The sequence below is a fragment of the Biomphalaria glabrata genome, chromosome 11 (assembly GCF_947242115.1).
Source record: "Biomphalaria glabrata chromosome 11, xgBioGlab47.1, whole genome shotgun sequence".
Classification (NCBI taxonomy): Eukaryota; Metazoa; Mollusca; class Gastropoda; family Planorbidae; genus Biomphalaria; species Biomphalaria glabrata.
This window is the reverse complement of record NC_074721.1, coordinates 13,575,039-13,598,229: the sequence shown is the minus strand read 5'-3', so window position 1 is coordinate 13,598,229 and position 23,191 is coordinate 13,575,039. Positions and strand designations below refer to the sequence as shown.

The 23,191-nt window shown below is 37.3% G+C and overlaps 1 protein-coding gene across 3 annotated transcripts in view; it reads right to left on the bottom strand.

Moving 5' to 3' along the window:
* Nucleotides 1-23,191, bottom strand: part of LOC106060903 (cubilin-like) — a 95,527-nt gene that overhangs the window by 59,431 nt on the left and 12,905 nt on the right. For all 3 annotated transcript variants that reach the window (XM_056003693.1, XM_056003694.1, XM_056003692.1), the window contains exons 8-13: nucleotides 20,981-21,204; nucleotides 19,675-19,810; nucleotides 18,660-18,874; nucleotides 12,510-12,639; nucleotides 10,722-10,936; nucleotides 2,112-2,342 (exon numbers count right to left, since the gene is read on the bottom strand). In XM_056003693.1, coding sequence (XP_055859668.1) covers nucleotides 2,112-2,342; nucleotides 10,722-10,936; nucleotides 12,510-12,639; nucleotides 18,660-18,874; nucleotides 19,675-19,810; nucleotides 20,981-21,204 — 1,151 coding nt within the window. The remainder of the gene's footprint in view (nucleotides 1-2,111; nucleotides 2,343-10,721; nucleotides 10,937-12,509; nucleotides 12,640-18,659; nucleotides 18,875-19,674; nucleotides 19,811-20,980; nucleotides 21,205-23,191) is intronic.

The window sequence follows — 23,191 nt, the reverse complement described above, 5'->3', positions numbered from 1 at the left end:
AAATGATCATCTAGTTGATGAGTAACCTTTGGACTGAGGGATCGGTGAAAAGCCATTCTCATTCATGATAATATTTTAATATATTTCATAAAAGAAAAAAATTTAACTCGATTACTGAAGCCTCCTAAGGCCAATACACTAACAACTGTGCCAGCAAAGTGCTTATAAAAATAAAAGGCTTAATGAGGGTTCCCTAAGAAGGCTTGGCCTCCAGCCTCATTACGCCACTAGTAGCTGGGCTGTGGGTGATAAGAGTCTGACCAAGGATAGAGTCCAGATTTTTTTATTTTTTAGTTCACAGTGACCTTCATCTGAGGGATTTGTGAATAGCCAATGACTCACTCCATGCACCCATACTTATTCTTTCGGATTGAAGACTGTCATTATTATGCTTTCGTACTTTTGAATAAAACTAAGCATTTCAATTAAATCAATACAACGTTTCTCAAATTATGGGGCGCGACACTTTACGTCCTAACAAGAAAGAAGGATGGAAGCGCAGATATAGTTATCCAAGCATCATTATAAATGGACATGATATAAACGCAGTTGACAAATTCGCATGAAATCGAAATGCGTATCGCCAAGGCCAGTGCATCCTATGTCAGACTGTCTAAAAATGTCTGGAACAGACATGGTATCACAACAAATACAAAGCTAGGGGTCTATTGAGCTGTCATCGTCCCTACATTGTTCTATGCCTCAGAAACATGGACAGTGTACAGAAAACATGCAAAGAAACTGAATCACTTCAACATGACATGTCTGAGAAAAATACTGAATGTCAGATGCCAAGTCAAAATACCAGATACTAAAGTCCTTCAAAGAGCGGGTCTGCAAATCAACTACACAATTCTGATGCAGTGTCAGCTGCGATGGGCAGGACACGTATGCAGAATGGAAGATCACCGCATCCCTAAACGACTCTTGTATGGCCAACTAAGCGAATGAAAGCGCTTCTCAAGGTGGTCAAAGAAAGCACTTCAGGGACACCCTCAAAGCTTCTCTAAAGGCGTTCAGCATAGACAGAGCCACCTGGGAGACAGAGGCTCATGACAGAGCATCATGGCGTCGCGTAGTGAAAACTGGCGCACAGGTTGCTGAGGAAAAGAGAACAACGCTGGCAGAAGGAAAACGCCAGAGAAGAAAAGCAAGGCCAATGACACTAGCTCCAGATGAATAACCTGCCGAGTGTGCGACCGAACATTCCGGGCTCACATAGGTCTCACCAGCCACATGAGGAGACATAAAACCCCAGTGCAAAGCCCTCAGCCCCCTGGATGAAAAAGTGGTCATCATCGAACCACGACGGACGAACTATATCATCATCATAAAGCCATGTTTGAATAATAATCAAATGAAACGCCATTTTTACAAATGTCAAAAAAAATTGAAATATATATTGAGTAGCAGACCTCAATTTTATCTTGTAAGTGGGCACTTCTAAAATTTGTGCTATAACTCGTTTTTGTTTCCGTGTTTTTAATTCAATGCAAGGATTAGGTTCTATGTTTTATATCTTTCAAAACTGTGCTTGTCTATTCAATTAAAGAATATTGCTACGAATCTCTACTATCCAGGCTCTCTTCAAACTGTACCACACCGTGACCACACGGCACAAAGAACTTAAAGAACCTCACAACTCAGGGCTCCAAAGTATCAGTACTGTAACTTTAATTTTAAATACACCACAATTGGCAACATCATTAACACTGACTGTCCAAAAACCTAGCCTTGCTCCGGACTTCACACACCGTGCTGGTTCTGACTTCGCCTCGTACAAGTCACATTGCGAGGTAACATGAACTGTAGCGATTCTGACACACTCGCTCTTCTAAAGAGTCTCTACTGGCCTTCTCAAACCTTCTTGACCACTCCAGCTGATCACTTTCACCGTGATTTTTTACGTAATCTTTACGACACTGGTCCTCGCCGAACTGGCGTGTATTGTCACTAATCACGGTTGACCGCTCGTTCTGCGCTGGACTGGGGTGAGTTGGGTAGGCTAAAACACACAGCACTACCCCCATCTGTATCACCAGTTTTATAACAATTTAGAGCCTCTACACCCGACGTTATACACAGTCGTTAAGAAAAAAATTTAGGCCTACCTTTGTTTACTCCCGCTATGCACGTGTAGCTGTCGCCCTTTGTTAAGCAGGTCATGTTTGAAGGACAAGGATCGGACAGGCAAGGATCAACTCTCTGGGAGCAGTCAGTTCCGGTCCAGCCACTAAGACACGTGCACAGACCAGTTTGGGCGTTGCAAGAAGCAGACGTGTTTCGTAGACAGGAACAGAGAGAGCAGCCTAACCCTAATCCATAGGCCCATGCCGGACAGTCTGTAGAATGACAATATATATATATATATATATAAATACATGATATAAATATATAGCAATAAATACCAATCTATCAATTCTATCAATTGTTTTTCAGCGTGTACAGGCAAGCTTAATGTCAGTTTATGCTGGAGGATGTAAATGATACGTCAAAGTATGTTGTTTTTTTTTTGTCTTTCCCCCCCCACCCCCCCAGATAGCTTAATTGTTCTAGTCGATTTGGATATTGAATTTTTTGTTAAAGAAAAGTGTATATGAAATCTGTCACCACCTCAAAGTTGGTGCCATAGAGTAGAAACCCTAATTCTGTATTGTGTATGTTAATTCCATATTGTGAATCTTATTCACAACCCATGTTGCACTAAGGTGAACACTTTTGACCTTAGGTGAACCAGAGAGTTAAAGGCAGTCAGTCCACATAGAGATCTTGTAGCAAGCACTTGTATTGAGTCACTTAAGATATAAGCAGTAGAGTTAGATGTTTAAAGTAGTTGGTTATAGAATAAGTACTAAGTTGTGATATTCGTATATTACTGTTGGATTAATACTGACCATTGCTGGGTCGAATTGTATGGTGTATTCACTATGTGGTGTTATATTAAACTTATTGTGTCTGCTACACCCAGCGTCATTTTATTATTCTGTGATTTGTAACAAGAACCCAATGTCACCACCACGCCTACATTGATAACCACAGCCACATCCATAACATATAAAATAACCCGGTGACATTCTTGGTGTCAGAAGCGGCCGAAAACGACATTTATGACAGCATTGTTCAAAGTTACTTTAACATCCTAAGCGAAAGAGATCAAACATGATATGCTGAGACAACCTGGATACTACAGCCTGTGTGGGTGAAACTAGACAACCGTGATACTACAACCGGTGTGGGTGAAAATCTAGTACTACAAGTCATTCAAGTCATCGTTTGAAGACAGCTGATATATGGTCAGTCGAAGTAGCTGACATATTCAAGAATCATCTACATCGAGTGCTCGTCATAATTCTAATGACACACTCATATTGTCGCTGTCTAACAGCACATTTAATAAGAGAGCGCTCTTACTCTTAGACCTCTCTTGTCGTCACTACCTAAGGTCATTTTTAGTTATTTATATTTGTTTCAGCAACTGTATGAAAATGGATTACTATTGTTCAAGGACTTGAGTACCGTATCATTTAACATTGTACTGTGGATTTAACAAGTGGATTACTTATGAACTGTACCATTGTGCTGTGGATTTAACAAGTGGATTACTTATGAACTGTAACATTGTACTGTGGATTTAACAAGTGGATTACTTATGAACTGTGGATTTAACAAGTGGATTACTTATGAACTGTACCATTGTGCTGTGGATTTAACAAGTGGATTACTTATGAACTGTACCGTTGTGCTGCGGATTTAGCAAGTGGATTACTTATGAACTGTACCGTGGACATATTTTATGTGGAGCATCACCGGAACTTTATGTACAAGTCAAGCATCAAGTGAATATTTAAGGGAAGTAACTTTAATTACCCTTAGTATTATCAGTATTGATTAGTTCTCTTTGAACTACACCACAATTTTTTTCATTGTTTACATTTGTATTTATATATACATTTGACTTTAGGGACTAAATTTAATTATCTATTGAGTCTAAGCATTTATATTTTTTTTCAAGTAAGCATCCAGGTATTGGTAGGGACTCTTTAGATAAAGTAAATACTTGATCGTATAGCTGTATTAGTCAAGTTTGTATTTGTCAAGTATCTATCATATTGTTAAACTCTTGTATTGATATTGTCTTGTTTACATCTGTTGAATTTTCTTTTGCGTCATAGTTATTTCTCATTGTAATTCTTTTGTCTACTATTTCTACTATCTTGTAATGTCTCTTTAAAGCAGACTGTTTAGTATCTATAGTGTATTTATGTTTGTCTAATTACTTATTAATATATATATTTATTTTACTTCTTATTTCAACCTATTTTTTATTATTATCAACACTACACTACACACTTGACACACTTGATACACTATGGGATATATTTTGATTTGAGATTGTGACAAGATTGATTGTATATATATATACTTTGAGCACATTGAACTATTTTGATACTATTGATACATTGATCACTATTTATCAGACTAATAAGGCTCACATAATTGTGAATTATTTGTTGCAATAAACTTTTACATTGCAAGGGGAGATACTAGAAATACATAATCACATAATTGATCAGTAAAGTATTACATTACGAACTAGACAAAGTACCAAGAATAACTTAAGATACCTCATAACCTCAATTGTTTCGCAGAAAATATATATCTACTATTACCTGCAATTACTATTTGAGCTATAATAAGTATTTATCGTACAATATTCATTTACAACTCCTAGTGTACACATATATATTAATTAACTATATTACTAATTTGAATCTTTGAAAATGGCTGAATATGAAAAACTAATAGAGATAGTGGATAAACTAAAGTTAAAAGAAGATGATAGAGCTGCATTCATTAAAATTGAAATAGATAGAATTAGAGTAGAAAAAGACAAGCAACGTGAAGAGAGACTACATGAAAGAAGACTGAGAGAGAAAGAACAGGAAAACTTAGAGAAAGAAAAAGAACGCCAGCATGAAATAAAATTAAAAGAACATGAAGAAAAAATGGCCAAGCTAGCAAAAGAAAATAAAGACAATTCAGCAAGTCAAACTTCATCTCATCATCAGTATCATAGCAAATTTAGGAACTTTGACCCAAAAGAAGACACATTGGAAAATTTCATAATTCAATTTGAATACATCTGTCAAACAGCAAATATGAATAGTGCACAAATGGCTCAACAACTGCTAGCTAACCTAAGAGGTGAACCACTAAACATCATCGACACACTAACTATGGAGCAAAGAAAAGACTACAACACAGTAAAACAAAGACTAATTGAACATTTTGGCAAAACGGAGGAGCACTATCGAAAACTTTTTAGGGAAATAAAACTAGCAAAGAATACAGATTTAAAAAGAACAATACATGACATGCGCCAGAACATGACAAAGTGGCTACAACTCGCAAACTGCAACTTAGATGACCCCAAACAGATATTAGATTTCTTTCTCATTGAGAATGTGTTAATTAATGTTACAGATGCAGCATTCTCATTCCTGAAGGAGAGAAAAATAAAAAATGAAGCTGAATTGATATCAAACTTAACAACATACAAGGACTCCCACCCAAACATCACCATTGACAAAAGGGAATTGTACAATGTAGCTGCAACAGTGACAGAAAACCATCCAAGATCTACAAATAAATTTAAATATGCCAAGAGCATACAATGTTTTTTCTGTGGCATATTGGGTCACACCAAAGCAGAGTGCAGAAAGAGAATGGCATCAGAAAAACAACAACATGTAAATAGAAACCATAGATATGGAAGAGATAACAGAACTTTCCAGAGCTTCAGTCCTAACTATAATAGATCCTATCAACAACAATATAACAGAAGAACATGGCAAAGCTACAGTCCTAACTACAATAGATCCTATCAACAACAATATAACAGAAGAACATGGCAAAGCTACAGTCCAACTAACAGTAGATCACATCAAACAAACAGAAGATGGCAAAACAACAGAATGTCTAGAAGAGACCAATTTCAAGATAGACAACATACTTACCACAATAACAATCATACCAGACAAAACATAGCAGCTGTAGCAACTGAAAGACCAATAGAATATGAAACAGTACCATAGAAAAAGAATGTTTAGCCATAGTGTGGTGTACACTGCGACTAAAAAGACATCTGTTAGGCAGATTTTTCCTAATATTTACAGATCATAAACCATTAACCACTCTAAATGTTAAAGCAAATACTAATAGTAGAATTACAAGATGGACCATGATCCTAGCTGATTTCCATTTTGAAATAAAACAAATAAAAGGGAAAGATAATGTTATTGCTGATTTTATGTCCAGATATATTCAAGATAATCAGAATGACTTAGATAATGATCTATGTCATGTTAGTCAAAACTTGTATTGCTAAAGTTCAAAGATTTAAGACTCACACCTTAAAGTAAACACAATTATTTTTACAACCAACTATGATGTCATTATTCTGTAAACATTGAACATTATTCTGTAAACATTGAGCATTATTTTGTAAACATTGAGTACTATTTGTAAACATTGAACTAGAACTAAGACTTCATTTTTTAAAAAAAAACTCTATTTGTAAACAAACTTTGGAATTTGATTACTACATTGTAACCAACAATTTTTTTTTCACATTCTTTTGTCAACAGGAATAACATTTTTGTACTCAACAATGTAAACAAACATTGAATTTTTTCCAAACTTATTCAGTACCTAGCTTAATTTTTTTTCCATACAATGTAAACATTATTTTTCTCATTGTATTGAGAACAACTGTGACAAAATTTTTTTTCTACAGCTATTGTAAACAAGATTGGAATTTTTTTACTATGTCATTTATCACAACTATATAACTTAGTCACATTTTTCAATACTATTGAAAAAAGGAGATTGATTCATAATGTAACTTATTTATTTAATGTCAATTAGTGTAATCAAATATTGACATACACTTGTATTTTTTTGAAAACATTTTTGTCAAACTATTCTTATGGACTATATTTTTGTAACAATCATTGATGTAAACAAGAAGATTGTTGTACAAACTTTTTGATATTTCAAGTACTGAAAGAGACACTTGATATTATTCTTTTAAATTGGACTTACACATTTTTTCACAACAGATTAAAATGAATACAACTAAACCATTATGATGTTATGCTTGTATATATATGCTTGAACAAATTAATGTAAACTCAAAGATTGTATCACAACTGACACATTTTCTCAGTTGAATCTTTTTTTGACTAAAGATTTTTTTGAACTTTGTACACAATAATTATTTGATAAACAATGTAACATTAAACTTTTGCCATTACTAGCTACAAATTATTTGAAATGTCATATGGAGAAACACTTAATTGAAACATAAGGTGCATGCAACAAGCACCATGAAAGATATTTATTTTGATTTGATGTTCATACTTTTGATCCAATATTTTGATACTTGCATTATACATATTTACTTGTGTAATATTAATGCACAACAATTTTTTATGGAGATGTCAAACCTCATATTGAAGTAAACAGATACATTGAATTTGTAACAATGATCATTAAACAATTTGATGTTGAATTTTGACACATATATTGAATTTTTCTATACTTATCACTTACATATTGAGACTTACTTGTAACATTTTCTACATGATTTGTACATATTGTACTATTGGTGTTAAAAAAAAAAACCAGACTTCTAACATTTCTATAGTGTCAAAGATTTTTTTATAAATAGATATTGTGAATAAAAAACTTGTATTAATTTTTCACATTGTGACATAGGAGATTGTCATTGAAATTTTTGTCACACTTTGCACACATTATTATGAAAAGACTTGTAAATATTGAACACATTTGAATATTGATGTATATATTAGAACTACATGTAAAGAATTATTTGGGATGTTAAGTATTTGACTCATAGAATTATTTGAATTGCCTTACAAGAATATGATGGATTAGAGAATTTTGCCCTTGTATGAATTTTTTTGATTTAGCAAATATTTTGTGTAACACCGTCATATTATATATTTTATTGCAAGTTTGTAGTTCTATTTGAACTCTGCAATTGTACATTTCATAGACCCCAAGAATTCCAATTGATCCTACTTAGGATAATTATGTCGTCAAGCTGAAAAAAATTTCTTCAAAATTTTTTTCAAAAGGGGGGTGATAGGTAATGTCACCACCTCAAAGTTGGTGCCATAGAGTAGAAACCCTAATTCTGTATTGTGTATGTTAATTCCATATTGTGAATCTTATTCACAACCCATGTTGCACTAAGGTGAACACTTTTGACCTTAGGTGAACCAGAGAGTTAAAGGCAGTCAGTCCACATAGAGATCTTGTAGCAAGCACTTGTATTGAGTCACTTAAGATATAAGCAGTAGAGTTAGATGTTTAAAGTAGTTGGTTATAGAATAAGTACTAAGTTGTGATATTCGTATATTACTGTTGGATTAATACTGACCATTGCTGGGTCGAATTGTATGGTGTATTCACTATGTGGTGTTATATTAAACTTATTGTGTCTGCTACACCCAGCGTCATTTTATTATTCTGTGATTTGTAACAAGAACCCAATGTCACCACCACGCCTACATTGATAACCACAGCCACATCCATAACATATAAAATCATCCGGTGACAAAATCGATTTGGCGTATAGTGAAACTATTTGTTTTACTGGATTATCGACTTTTCAAATTGAGGTGTGATTCTTGAGACATTAGCAATCCAAATGATAGCGGCGACCGAATAATTAGTGAAATCAAGCAAGTGTCGAAGCGGGATTGCCCACTCCTCTGACTAACAAGTCTACTTTAAACGCTTACATAAGCTAACGATTGACAAAATCAGTAAGGAGTTTAAGACATCATAGCGTCAGTAAACAAAAAAAGTCCTTATTAGCCGTCTGAAAGACCCCTTAGAAAAAGTCGGGTTTAACCCTGACAATTGAGTTGAGATGAATGCTTATTTTGGAAGGATGTTAGGCAAGATTAAATTGAACGTTGACAGTTTGATGCAATCAAATGACATAGTCATAGTTGCGACTGGCCTGGAGAATGATATAAATGAATTCAGAAACAAGCTAATGAATGAAATCGCCAAGGTGAAGTCGCAGCTTACAGGAGAGATGGAGCAAACGATTTACGTCCTAAGCGGTGAGGTTCAGGCAGTGGGAGATTGGCCGAATAACTTTCGAGACTTAAAAATAAATTCAGTCTTGAAACTGAAAAAAAAAAGTAAGCCACCTATTGTTGATGGGTCAGTTTCGTCCGTACATTATATAAAATACAATTTGAGGCGGCTGTAACAGTATAAAAAGCTAAAAATAAAATACCGGATGAATGCCAGTGTTACAAAGTAAGACCTCTGAACTGCTCCAGACAGTAAGCGACCAGCAAGATTACGAGGCTATTTTAAGAACAAAGGAACTGCAAGTTGGGGCAAAAACATGTACGAGGATGATCGGGAAGATGGGGGGGGGTGGTCGAGAGAAACGTTACATGAGTTGCTGTGAGATATCGAACGACAGGCACTCCTTGCTTATCCGATTTTACTCAAGAGATAAAAGTCGTTCTTTAACGAACTTTTTAACTGATAAGGTACGTGAGCTCAAAATAAAAAGGTTATCCCATTAGGCCGAAAGAGAAAAGCAAGTAATGTTTTCATCTACATTTTATTTTATGAGACCGCAAAAGACACTCTGAAAACGACTCCTCTTCTTATCTTATATAATACAGACGTTACTTCTGAAAAGAAGATGATTACGTCTACGCTTTATGCATTTAGTCATGCATTTTAACCAATGTATTAAATTCTGCGAGGTCACTGGTTTTCCTGGCTAGCTCAGGCAACTAATGGTACTAGGGAAGAAGGAGCATTTGTACAAATTTGTCCTTGCATATGGGACGAGGAATGTGCCTTTATCTTTGTGTCTTTCAGAGCATTTTATTAAATCTTGTTTTTGTATTTGAAGATTATGGTTCAGTGTCTTATGTATAATTGCTACTTTACTTTTTTATTGCTAAAAGAACTCCTCCATGATTATCTGCCCTATCTTTCCCATCTTTTCTAAAAATTTCATAATCACTATTGAAAATTTCTTCGTTATAAATTTCAGGATGTAACCAAGTTTCTGTTACTGCAATTATGTCTGGTTTCTCATATTCTAGTAAAATTTCTAAGTCTGCTGTTTTGTTCCTAATGCTTTGAAAATTATTACTAAGGTTTTAAGGTATTTTGGTATTACTTCTTTAGTAGGTTTGTTTAATGAGGGTGTTGTATTAGTTTTTGTAGATTTAACAAGAGTGGATCTGGCTAGTGGTTTGTGAGTTTTGGTTTGGGATGGTGTTTAGGATGTTGTATGGGTTAGAAGTATCCGCATCAAAGGAATCAAACAGTCCTGATGTAAACTGAGGTAACCCACACAGTACACAGTGCCGTGATGCGTCTTTGCTGCCTAAGGCGTAATACACAGGTGTATTCATATGGAGACATGATGCATGGTACCATACATCGCAGATGTCACATTGTATGGCTTTCTATTTCATGGTGCATACGTTTTGCAGATGTGAAAGGTTAAATAACTATAATGATATATTAATCATAACACGTATAATGAAAGAAGTCGGCATGATTAACATGGTGTCACTGAGTAAACAAAAAAATGTCACAAAGTACAAACGAAGTAACAAGCTAAATTTCAGCTAAAACAATACCATTTGTTATTTCGTAATTAGCTGAGAATCCTCTGCTGGAGACTGACTCGTCAGACTTGAACATTATGTACATGTTGCTTCTCGTTGTCACTGTTATAGTGGTTGTACTGTTACATACGTGGAGGATTCTGGGAGCGCTGATGCTGGTACCGTCGTAGACGTCTAGGAAGTCATACACGCAGTTCTGGGCGGTCTCTAGCGCAAGATCCGCCACTCTAATGGAAAAAGAAAGACTTTTTTTCATTGCCTTATTTTAAATCCGTTACGTAGCAAATTTAGTCAATCGTAAAACTAGCCCATTCTGATTTATGATGCTGCAAGCCTTCAGAATAAAACAAATAGGTGAGACAAAAGCTGTGAGTAGGAGGAACATATAATCGACTCCGAATAGCAGCTAAATAATAATCTACTTTAAAAAGCTCTAAATACATAGTAAACAAAAAGAGATAGTGGAAAAGAGATAGTGAATAAGCAAGAAAACAAAAAGAAATACTGAGACATTGAGACAATAAAGAAAAAGAGAGGAAAAAAAAATGAGTCTGTAAAGAAAAAAAAATTAATAGTAAGACATTGATAGAAAACCAGAAAAAATGAGATTGAACGGAACAAGAAATAGTGAGATATTGATAGAACAACAGTAAATTGAGATTGAAAGGAACAAAGAAGTAGTGAGACAGTGAGACAACAAATACAATAATGACACAGTGATGCAATCAAAAATTTTGAAACAAAAAAAAAGCTTTTGAAAAAAAGGTTTTCATTTCTAGGTCTAGAGCTTTTATGTAGACTGTCTGTTTTTAATTGCATCGAAGTAAATACACACGTTTTTTCCCCCTAAGACAATCAATAATATTGTACCGGAGTGGATATGTAAAGTGCAGGCAACGTCTTAGAGCGGGCACTTTTAGGCTCATGCAGTTGGGGCGCTAGAAGTTTTGACGATAATTTATAAAACACAAACTTTTATAGTTTAAAGATTTTTTTTTCGGTATATTTTACTGTTACGTATCAATCAATGGTGCTAGATGTTACGATCTAAGATTATCTTGATCTGAACATCACAATCAATGATCGTAATTGCCGAGGATTTAGAAATCGTCAGTTGATAAGATGATCATCTAGAAGTTGCTAGTTGATAAGAGGATTATCTAGAAGTTGCCAGTTGATAAGAGGATCATCTAGAAGTCACTAGTTGACAAGACGATCTAAGTATACTATTATATATTCAATGAAGAAACTTCTCTTCGTCTAAAACAAGTACTTTAATTCAAAACTTGGAAAAGCTATTCACAAATAATTACAATGGTTAAATGTACTTGAATAGAATAAATGATCTACACAATAATATAATGATGTCTTCTTTCTTGAGTTCTAACACTGGACTCTAGTACATGTTCTCTCTAACACATTCCGCACGAGACTGGCGGTAATATCCCTCAGCTTACAAAGCTTTGGGCGTTTTGTCATGTGACTAAATATCTTTTTGCCGCTTGGTCAAAATCTGACCAATAAATGCAGCTCAATGTACAATAATTAATATTTCAAACTAATCACATTTATTTCAAAACATAATTTTGTTGCGTGATAGAAAATCCCGAGGTGGCTGAAGTTCTGGCTGGTAACCTTGAGCTAAATATAGATACAGTGTACGTGACATTTACTTAGATCTTTCCCAGACGAAACAAAGTTTTCTAAAAGACCGTTGGGTTAGACCTTTTGTTGGTCTAGAGTTTTTTAGAGACCTAGACTCATTTCTTTGGACAATGACAAACTTGATCTGATAATTACCGTAGTGTTATTTTTTGGGTTGGCGTTCCTTCAACACTCCAGGCACAGGTCAAACTATGGCTATAGGAATAAGGGTAGCCAGGACTTGTGATTGTTCCACTTAAATCCGTTAGTTTGCCACCACATGATGCTAGGGATTAAGACAAAAGTGTCAGTTATTAATTCCTATGCTCATTTATTTTATTTTGAAAATTGCAATACATGGTTTTGACTTCGTGGTCATATAGCATGTAATCTACTAAGCCGCATAGGACGCACATGTGTGTTACTCAAATCAAGACTAGATAGCGAGGTTTTCCGAAATATTCGTCGACTTGGCATCGGGCGTAAACTGCCGACAGTTCGTGGGTCTAGGGCTGTGCGTCTTATTCGCCTATGGTATAACCCATCGCAATTCAACCCAACAGATACATGTCACACAGTTTCCAGGACTCTTAACTGTGTTGTTAACCCCACCCCTACCCCTGTCATTTCTTCTACGAGTTCAGCAGTTCCCTACTAAACTGTTTTATTAACTACCCCACCCCTATTGCTCCTCACACAACAGAGGTCAGATGTCCCCATCAAAAACCTATAATTCGTGATATTACTCCTCCGGTGTCTTCAAAATGTAATACGCCTCTGGTGACTATATCCTCCAGTCTGCTTCAAATAATGCACCTCAACGCCCAGTCATGCAGTAACCAAGCTCTTGAGCTTACAGACACCATCACTGATGATAGCTACGACATCGTTTTCCTTAGTGAGACATGGTTTAAAGAAGTTGGTGATGAGCCAAGAACCACTGAGCTAACGCCACCAGGCTTTATTTTAAAGAGTCTCCCTCGAAAAACAGGCAGCGGAGGTGGTCTAGCAATACTGTACAGAGATAGTCTAGCCAAGTCAGTAACAATAAGACCTGACAGCTCACCGTACACCACCTTTGAGATGTGCGAGCTTCGCCTTTCCCACCACAGTAGAACACGGACTTGTATTTTCCTGTACCTCCCACCACCAAGCAAGAGAAATAAATTGACAACAAAAGTTTTCATCGAAGAATTTCAAGACCTCCTTGACAGTCACATATCAACAAAAGATCTATTTGTCATAGGCGATGTGAACTTGCATTTTGACAGTGAAAATGAGACATACGCGGTGTCGCTAAAAAATGGGCTAAAGGATCGCAACTTAGACCAACTGATAAATGTTCCGACGCACGTCAAAGGCCATACTCTTGACTGGATTGTTACAAATGCAAGTGAGCTTATAGCCAAACTCAATGTCTCAGACCGCAGCTTGTCAGATCATTTTCTTGTACACTTTGAAATGCGCCTATGAAAAGCAATAAAGCCAAAGAAAAACGTGACTTCCCGTAAACTTAAAGCCATAGATATTGCCTCCTTCAAAATGGACGTGACCTCATTGCTGTTGCAACAGAGCAACACAGACGTTCTCAGCAATTACAATTCTTGCTTGAAAAAGTTGCTGGACAGCCATGCACCTCTTGTCACTCGCACTGTCTCAGTTAGGCCATCTGCACCCTGGTTGACGAAAGACATAAAGACTGCCAAACTTATTCGCCAACGTGCCGAACGTACATTTCAAAAGACAGGTCTGACGATACATCGACAAATATACATACTAGAAAAAAAAACAAGGTTAACCGTATGATTAGAGACGCAAAAGCTAGTTATATTCGACAAAAAATCGAAACTTCTGATTCTTCAAAGGAGCTATTTAGGATCACTGCTGAAATGTTAGGGGGAGCAAATAACGAACGTTTGGCGTCATCTATCCCAGTATCTGAACTTCCTTCAATAGATTCTTCATTGGGAAGATTGAGCAGATTAGAAATGACATGCCATCCCTCTCATCACAGCTTGACCACTCTCCAATTTTTCAAAATACTCCTTTTTGCGAGTTTCAGCGTGTATCTGAAGATTATGTCAAAAGTACTATTTTAAAGATGCCAAATAAGTCATGTGACCTTGATCCTATTCCAACTTCTTTGCTCCTTGAATGTTTAGATGAGCTTATACCTACAATTACTAACATTGTGAACTCTTCACTGAATTCAGGCATTGTACCACAGCATTTTAAGCATGCACTTGTCAGGCCCTTATTAAAGAAATCCAGTCTTGACCCGAAATGTCTAAAAAACTATCGCCCGGTATCAAATCTTCCCTTCCTGTCAAAGCTTCTGGAGCGCATCGTGTTAGCGCAAATTCTTTCTCATCTTGAACAGTACTGTCTCTTGGAAGAATTTCAATCTGCATATAGGAAGTGCCGTAGCACAGAGACAGCAGTGGTCAGGGTACTAAACGACTTACTTCACAATTCCGACAAAGGCCACATATCAATTCTTTCCATGCTGGACTTGTCCGCAGCCTTTGATACGCTAGACCATGAAATTATGATGGCCAGATTCTCTGCAACTTTTGGTTTAGCAGGAGTCGTCCTAAAGTGGCTTGGATCCTAGCTGACGGAACGCACCCGAAGTGTCGTTGTTAGCGGGACGGAATCAACAAGCTTACTTTTGAAGTACGGAGTACCCCAAGGATCAATTCTAGGCCCAGTACTGTTCACTATGTACACATATCCACTCAGCGGTGTCATACGGCCAACCGGCATCTTATACCATTTCTTTGCCGATGACTCACAGTTATACGATTCATCAGTACCCTCAGAGGTGGCGCATCTGGCAGAGAAAATCACTAGTACCGTTGCAAGGGTGAGCGATTGGATGGTTGAAAATAAGCTCAAGATGAACGAAGACAAGACAGAAATAATTAAGATTGGCACTAGGAACAATGTCTCAAAAGTTGAAAACACAGATTCTCTCTTTATCACGAACTGCCATGTTCCTTTTGTCCATGTAGTGCGGAATCTTGGAGTTTTCTTCGACTCAACACTATCTTTCGACCCACACATAAGTCAGCTCTACAAAGGTCCTTATCTGCAGCTGCGCAGATTAGGCCAGATCCGACCATATTTAACAACAGAGTCAACAAAAACGCTAGCTGTGGCATTCATACTCTCCCACCTTGACTACTGCAACGCCGTGCTAGCAGGTATACCTGATGACAAAATAGCCAAGCTGCAAGTATACAGAACAACGCCGCTCGAATAGTCCTTACAAAAACTAGACAAGATTCTGCTACTACGCTCTTGCGCACGCTCCATTGGCTTCCCGAGAAAGCGAGAATCGATTACAAGGTCGCCACACTTTGTCATCAGTGTATATATAACAATGAGATGCCCTTGTACCTTAGCGAACTGATTACTCCATATGTCCCCCAGAGAGCCCTGCGCTCAATGGACTCAACGCTTTTAGTAGTGCCACGTTTCTCCCTCAAAAGCTACGGTCTGCGTGCTTTTTCAGTTCACGGACCAAAGGCTTGGAACTCACTCCCCATTGATCTCAGACAGACAACATGCTACACCACTTTTAAGAAGAACATTAAGACCTATCTGTTTAAAACTTTTTTAGATTAACTGTCATTTTAGCTGTCGTGTTTGTGTTTGTAATGTTATTACAGCGCCTTGAGCCTACATTTTGTTTGTTAACAGCGCTTTATAAATAAAATATTATTATTAATTATTATTATATAAACATATTGAAATCAAAATGAATGTAAGAGCTATATTTTCCCAAAATCCGTTTTAAAATTACTACGTGGCAGTTTAAAGCTCTAGAGTAGTGGCGATCACATAGTCAAATCATTGACTTTGTTTATATTCAAGATACATTTTTATTGCTATAACCTTGCCATGCACACCGCCATCCAAGATATTGCAGAAGGTGCGCACTATTAGTGACTAGACTAGGAAGGATGTTGACATTATAGAGATGAAGAGAGAGATTTCCGCCCAAGTCTAAAACCGAAATGAAGATGCTGTGTTCAATGCATTTGTCCTATGTGTTGGTCATGTCCCCATGTAAAAAAACGCATATATCTCGTTGAGTTGCCTCCCTTCAGTTATTACATTGGTGTCTGGAAGTGGGATTATAGGCGACTCAACGAGAGGAGGTATGATTCAATCACAATGGCATCTTTGAAGCAACTAGACCAACTATAAGTTAAAAAGCTAAGGCAGGAATTTCGTTACAGACGCCTGAAGATTGGTGGTAGCAAGAAGCGCTTACAGCTCATCTCCGGCAAGCCCTGATCGTCGAAGAAGAAGATCGGGATATCTGCCTATTTGAAATTGAGCCGGAGAATGTTAAGCTCATTGGCAAGATACAGAAAGATATTGATGTAATGCGTGAACAAAATAAACAGGATGGGGAACAATGTAGATAACATAGTGTCGCAAGCGAAAGAAGGAATAGACTTGTTGATGAAGGAGCAGTTGAATGTAGACTCGTTAGTGAAGAAGTTGCAAGGATAAGGACTGTGGCTGCAAAAAAAGTGGTCACAGAGACGATAGGGATTGAGCGTTGTCTTCGACTGTGTTGTGGGAAAGTCTTGCGGGAAGCCAAGCGCTTTACCGCTCAGCAACCATGCTTCCAAAAATTAATTAAATACGCATATTTTCCCGTGGCTACTCAGTCCTAGCTGCAACCTACATATTTTGTCACATCCAGCGCAGACACAACCATTTTCAGCAGGTAATCGCGTCAAAATTTATTTCCACCGTCTACGCCTGTCCTCTGCAACGGCTTTTAATCTGGACTAAAATGTGTATCCCGGGTGTCCATTTACGGTGATCTTTAAGATGAGTCAGTTTCATTGAGTGACTTCTAAAATGTGTATCCCTGCCTTCACGAGTGATCTATGTCTCGTTCCGAAACAGCTTTCAGCAAGGTGCTCTCTCCAATGCTAGTTAAAGCAAGCTGGCGCCTAATCTGGGGCATCTCTGTTGACCACCTTTCAGCTCATCAAAAAAAATTGCATAATTCCATCACCCATGCGGAATACCTGCCCAGCCCAGCGTAATTGTCAGACCATAAAAAGTCCCTCTATACTGTCCATATCGGTGTTCACAAGGACATCGCTGTTTGTAGTGGGGTCTCTTTACCGTAAGTCCATGATGGAGCGCAAGTATCTTTGGTAAAAGCGTTCATGAAGTATTAGTTGCTTCTCTATAGTACTCATGCCTCAGATCCATATTGTAGGATTCAGAGAACCACCGCTTGGTAGAAACAAATTTTTGTAGGCAGGCGGAGCGATTTATTTTGCCAGGCTCTCTCCTGGAGGCATCCAAAAGCACTACTGGCTGTAGCCAAACGGCTATCAACTTCCCATGAAAGCGATGCGGCATTTGACAGTATGTTTCTTAGATATGTGATGTGGTCTAGCACATCAATGGGGTGTTCATTTACGGCGATCTTTGGGATGAGTCAGTTTCATTGAGTGACTTCTAAAAAATTAATTCTGTTCTCTCGAGGTTTATAGATAAACCTAAAGCAGCTGAAGCGTATGCAAATTTCGTTGACGCGAGCTGGAGATCATGTTCATTGTGAGCTAGTAGGGCACAATAATTGGCTAGAGAAGATGTGTTGTGACCATTTCTTTTGTTTTTTGTATGGGACAGTATACGTCTAACATTGAGCACATTGCTGACTGAGCGAGACCTGACGTAGATGCCTTCGTGCAAAGAAGATAGCGAACAGAGTAGTGGCAAGTACACAGCCCTGCTTCACGACATATTCTATTGGAAATTGATAAGACCGGTCACCATAGTGTTTAATCTGTTCTTTTTGTCCATATGAAACTGCTTGAGAATGGATAGGAACGTAGATGGGTATGCAACCCTGGCTAAGAACCTCCATAAGCTATATATATATATATATATATATATATATATATATAGAGAGAGAGAGAGAGAGATAGATAGATAGATAGATAGATAGATAGATAGATAGATAGATAGATATATAGATAGATAGATATAGATTAATAGATAGATAGATAGATAGATAGATAGATAGATAGATAGATAGATAGATAGATAGATATAGATTAATAGATAGATAGATAGATAGATAGATAGATAGATAGATAGATAGATAGATAGATAGATAGATAGATAGATATGAGTACTTACATATTATTTTTGTACACCTCTACATTTCTTAAACACTTACCCCTATAAGTGCAAATAAAGATAGCATTTAAGATTTAAACGTATTATTTATACGTTAAAAATGACGTTTTAACTCATTACCATTTTTCTCGAAGTATGCATTGAAGCCTCTACCATTTACTAAACTGTTAGTTTTAAAAACAACATAGAGTTGTCCGCTCTTAGCTACTTTGGATGCCGGGATAAAAGTGCCACAGTGTATCCCAAGGGACGGAGACTGTGAAGTCGGGCCGTCAAATATTTGTACTGAATCTGATGCACAGTTGGTTGAACTTTCCAGATCAAAGGCAAGAAATCTGAAAGTTCAAACGTAAATTTAAAGGTAGATAAATTTTTGACACTTAATATTTAAATGTATGAGATAGGAAATCCTGAATGACGCTTTGTATTGCTACTATATCAATTTTATTAAGCTGGAATATTCAGTGATAACTCTGTATAAGTAAATAATAAATGAGAGTTTTGTGCTTGTTCTTAGTGTACCAGCATAAAAAAGCTCCCTCTTTAGACGCTAATATCTATAGCACTATGTTAAGGTCGTCTTTTTCTTTGGCAAACGGTTAAAGTGCAGGGCGCCATGTTGCCTGCACAACGACCAACCGCCTTTACTTTCTCCAAATAAAGTCAGGTACTCATTAGAGTTGGGGTAGTCTCAGGGGCGACCAAAAAATCACGAAATTGAAAATCCCAGTCTTCACTGAGATTCGAACCAAGACCCCAGATTAGGAAGCGAAGCGCTTAAACACTCAGCAACCCCATCCCCTATAAGTTAAATCAGTTGACTAATACGTCGAAACTAATCTGTAGTGGGTTCGTCCTTGTTAAAAGTCCTCTTATTCGCTTTAGCAAAATTAGATTGAGTGGTGGACACTATCAGGGTGGACAATGGGTGGGTCTAGAAAAATTTCGAAAACTGCAATAACGATTTTCCTAGAAATGTGCAAATTTATGTACATCTTTAGAAGAAAATACAAACAAACTACCTTATTGGCCCTGGGGAGGAGGATTCCTGGACAAAATCAATTTGCCTTCTTCTCATGGTTAATCTCATTTTGTATATAAAATCATAATGGTGATTGAATGTATAAAATATTACCTTAATGATATACGTGTCCCGTATATGATCCAGCAATACAAAGTGTCGGCACTATAGTAGTTTGGGTAGTTTGGACTTGAAAAGTAACCCGAGATTCCATTCAGAGTTGTTGGTATGCAGATGGGTTGATAGGTAGCTTTAAAAGAAAAACAATATATTTAAAATATAAGATGCGACCCGCGGCGTATCATATGCCGCTATTTAGTGACGAGTGAACACTTCCTTAAAGACACAGTTGTCCAAATGGGCTGAATTTGGGCAAATGACTGTGGGCGAGTGCCTGGAGAGCAAGGAAGGCGTGAGTACAGGCAGGAGGAGGGTTAGAGAGCGGCGTGCGAGCGTTAATTGTTCTCCCTCCTTTTTTTTTCCCTGAGCCGCGCTCTCTGTCGCCGCGAAAGAATATCTGAAAGCACTCAAACTGTAAGTTTTGTCACGCTCAAATGCACATCGTGGCCAATCAAAAAACGGAGAATAGACATGATTATTAGGTCACACTGTGTTTGTGTAAAAGCCTGAAGGCAATAGGGGTCAAGATTTAAAATTTGCCTTAGACCCAAATATCTGGAAAACCTTGACAATATATTTATGTAAATAACGATGCGGGTCAGCCTATTTCAGAAATGTCTAAGGATTATGAATTATGTTAATAGCCAGAAAGATAGAAGTCTTTAATGGAGTCCATAAAAGTAAACCAAAGTTAACCATCAGTGTTATCTTTTATTGGTCAGATATTCATTCTTAGTATTTTCACTATGCTTCATTTATTTAACAATAATTATTTTTTGACATTAAAGTTATTATCTAAAAATATATATATATATATATTACTTATAAAGCAATATATTAAGCTTGACACTAAGCCTTCCAAAGCATGTCAATGAATGATCTCAAATATCATGATGTCCAATTTTCATTTTCTTTTCTAGTTTATGAGATCTAAAATGGACGGACGGACAGACTACACAAAATTAATAGCGGCTATTTCCCTTTCGGTGGCCGCTAATAAAGTTTTGAACCGATAGGTTAAAATATCTCCACTAAATGTATTGAAGCTTGTTCTTTGTTTAAGATCAATGAGAAGTGAGTTACAAACCTTTGGTCCATGTTCTAAAAATCCCGCAAACCGTAATTTTTAAAGGAGAAATGTGGCCCAACTAGAAGCATTGAGTCTATAAAGGATAGGGCTCTTTGAGGGATATATGGAGTGATTATTTTACTAAGGTGAGAATGCTTGTTACTCCTTTCGAAAACATAGACAAACATTTAAAATATGAGTATCTTATTGATATATAAAAATAAAGCTTACATGGTCTGTATAATGTGCCGAAATCGGCTTGAAATCCTCTCGATGTCACGGAGCCATCTGTTCTAAAAACAACGCGCAAGGTGTTTGTACTTGACTCAATATAATTTGACAAGGCGTTTCCACAGAAATGTCCAAGGCGCTTAGATCCTGACAAACTCTCGTCGTAAATGTCAACATAATCCCAAATGCAAGTTGAGTGTGCTTCAAGGCTGAAGTCTGAAAAACTGCAAAATATATAATTAAACAATATTACAAATGGAGTTTGTGATATCACACAAACTTAGAAAGGGCCACGGACGAATTCGTTCATGGATCACGTATATTTAAGCCATGGACTCGTTTTGAAGTGTAAAGAACTAACATTTCAAAAAAAAAATTTTTGTTGTTTTCACTTGTAAGCAAAATTGACAACCCGTCATCAATAATAAGGTTCTTTTACCTTACATGGAATCGGGATTTGATATTAAGCTCCCTTGAAAGCAGAGCTTTAACATATCACTTAAAACCATCGCGGAAAACCTCCAGAGAGTAACCCTTCCTACAATTTAGCTTAAGATATTAAGAGTACAGCGCACTGAGCATGGACAAGAATGAAAGTTGCGCTAAATAAATTCGCTCGTAATACAAATTAAGCGAACGTTCAAATTCGATCACAAAACTAATATGAATAATTAGTGGTTTTAATAATGTACTTCGTTTTATCCCACAAAATCTAAGGCTCTAATACTCTAAATTGTTTTACTCCACACAAAAATTAGTTTGCATGCATCGTACAAATATAAATTTAAAAAGCATGTATTGAAGTGTTATTTTAAGCTGCTATCTATCAGGGTTACACATTTACACACCCATATATATATATATATATATATATATATATATATATATATATATATATATATATATATATATATATATATATATATATATATATATATATATTGTTATAAACCTGGTGGTAGCACAAATGGGGGTAGTGGTGTGTGTGTAGTCAGCCGACGCAAATCGCCCCAGGCCAGCGCTAGACGAGCGGTCAACCGTGACGAGGTACGACTGTCAGCCGAGTCGTGTCAACAGGACATTTCGGGAAGGATCGCAGCGTCACGAGAGTTGTAGTCACCTGACCACCTAGAAACGTCGAGCGGCGTTCGGTCCGGTTCGAGAAGGCCAGTAGGGACCCTATATAAAGAGCGGAGGTGTCGCAGTCAAGACGGTTCAGAAAGGAGGTTCACGACAAGAGTTCAAAACACGGTCGACTACAGCACAGTTCAGCGGTGTGGTTCTGTACGGAGCATTACGACGGTTCAGTGCGGAGTACTATCAAGTACAGTTGAGACGAACGGCGTCTTGATCTTGGTCTGCGATCGAGTCCGACACAACGACCCTAGTGTGTGAAGTCAGTCCGGAACTGTTGAACCCAGTGCAAGCCCGGAACGAGACGGAGAGGCTAGTGCAAGAGTTGATACGGCGGAACGTTGTTATCGGAGAGATATTTGTTATCGCAGAGAGCCTGGATAGTGAGATTCGTAACACTGGTGTCAGAAGTGGGATAGGATCAGAATCGGATTGGATCGGATCTACTATGGCTCGTCTGAAACTGCTGTACGAACTTGAATTTAGAGAACTGAAGCAAGAACTCCGTGATCGAGATCTGAAAACAAGCGGAAATAAAGAAACTTTACAAGCACGCCTCCGAGAAGACATAATGGAAGAAGAAGAAGATCCGGACACGTATCTGTTTGAAGTCGCACCAGATTTTAGAGAGCTCTTGAACTCTGTACGAGACGAGATGAGTATGATATGGAAGAAGTCCAACGAAGAGATCTGTACCAAGCTTGAAAAGATGTATATCTCGGTGAAGGAAATCACGAGCCCCGTGGTGAAAACGATGGACGTGGTAGAAGAAACCTTGTACGACCAAAGAGACTTGAAAGATAAAGGAGCTGCGCCATCGCTAAACAATGAACTACTACCCACCCAAACCTTTGAAGAAATATGCTGTAACAACGGCGATGCTGATGAAGGTGGTGCTGCCTGTGAATCCGAAAACAAGGAGTACAGACCTGTGGAGCCAGATGAAGAGACAATGGAAGCTGCCCATAATTCGAACGAATCTTGTGCTGAAGCTTTACCTGATATGAGAGGCTCAAACAGCAAAACAGATCAAGAGAACGCTGATTCTGCCTACAAGCCTGTTGCTGAGGGACGTTT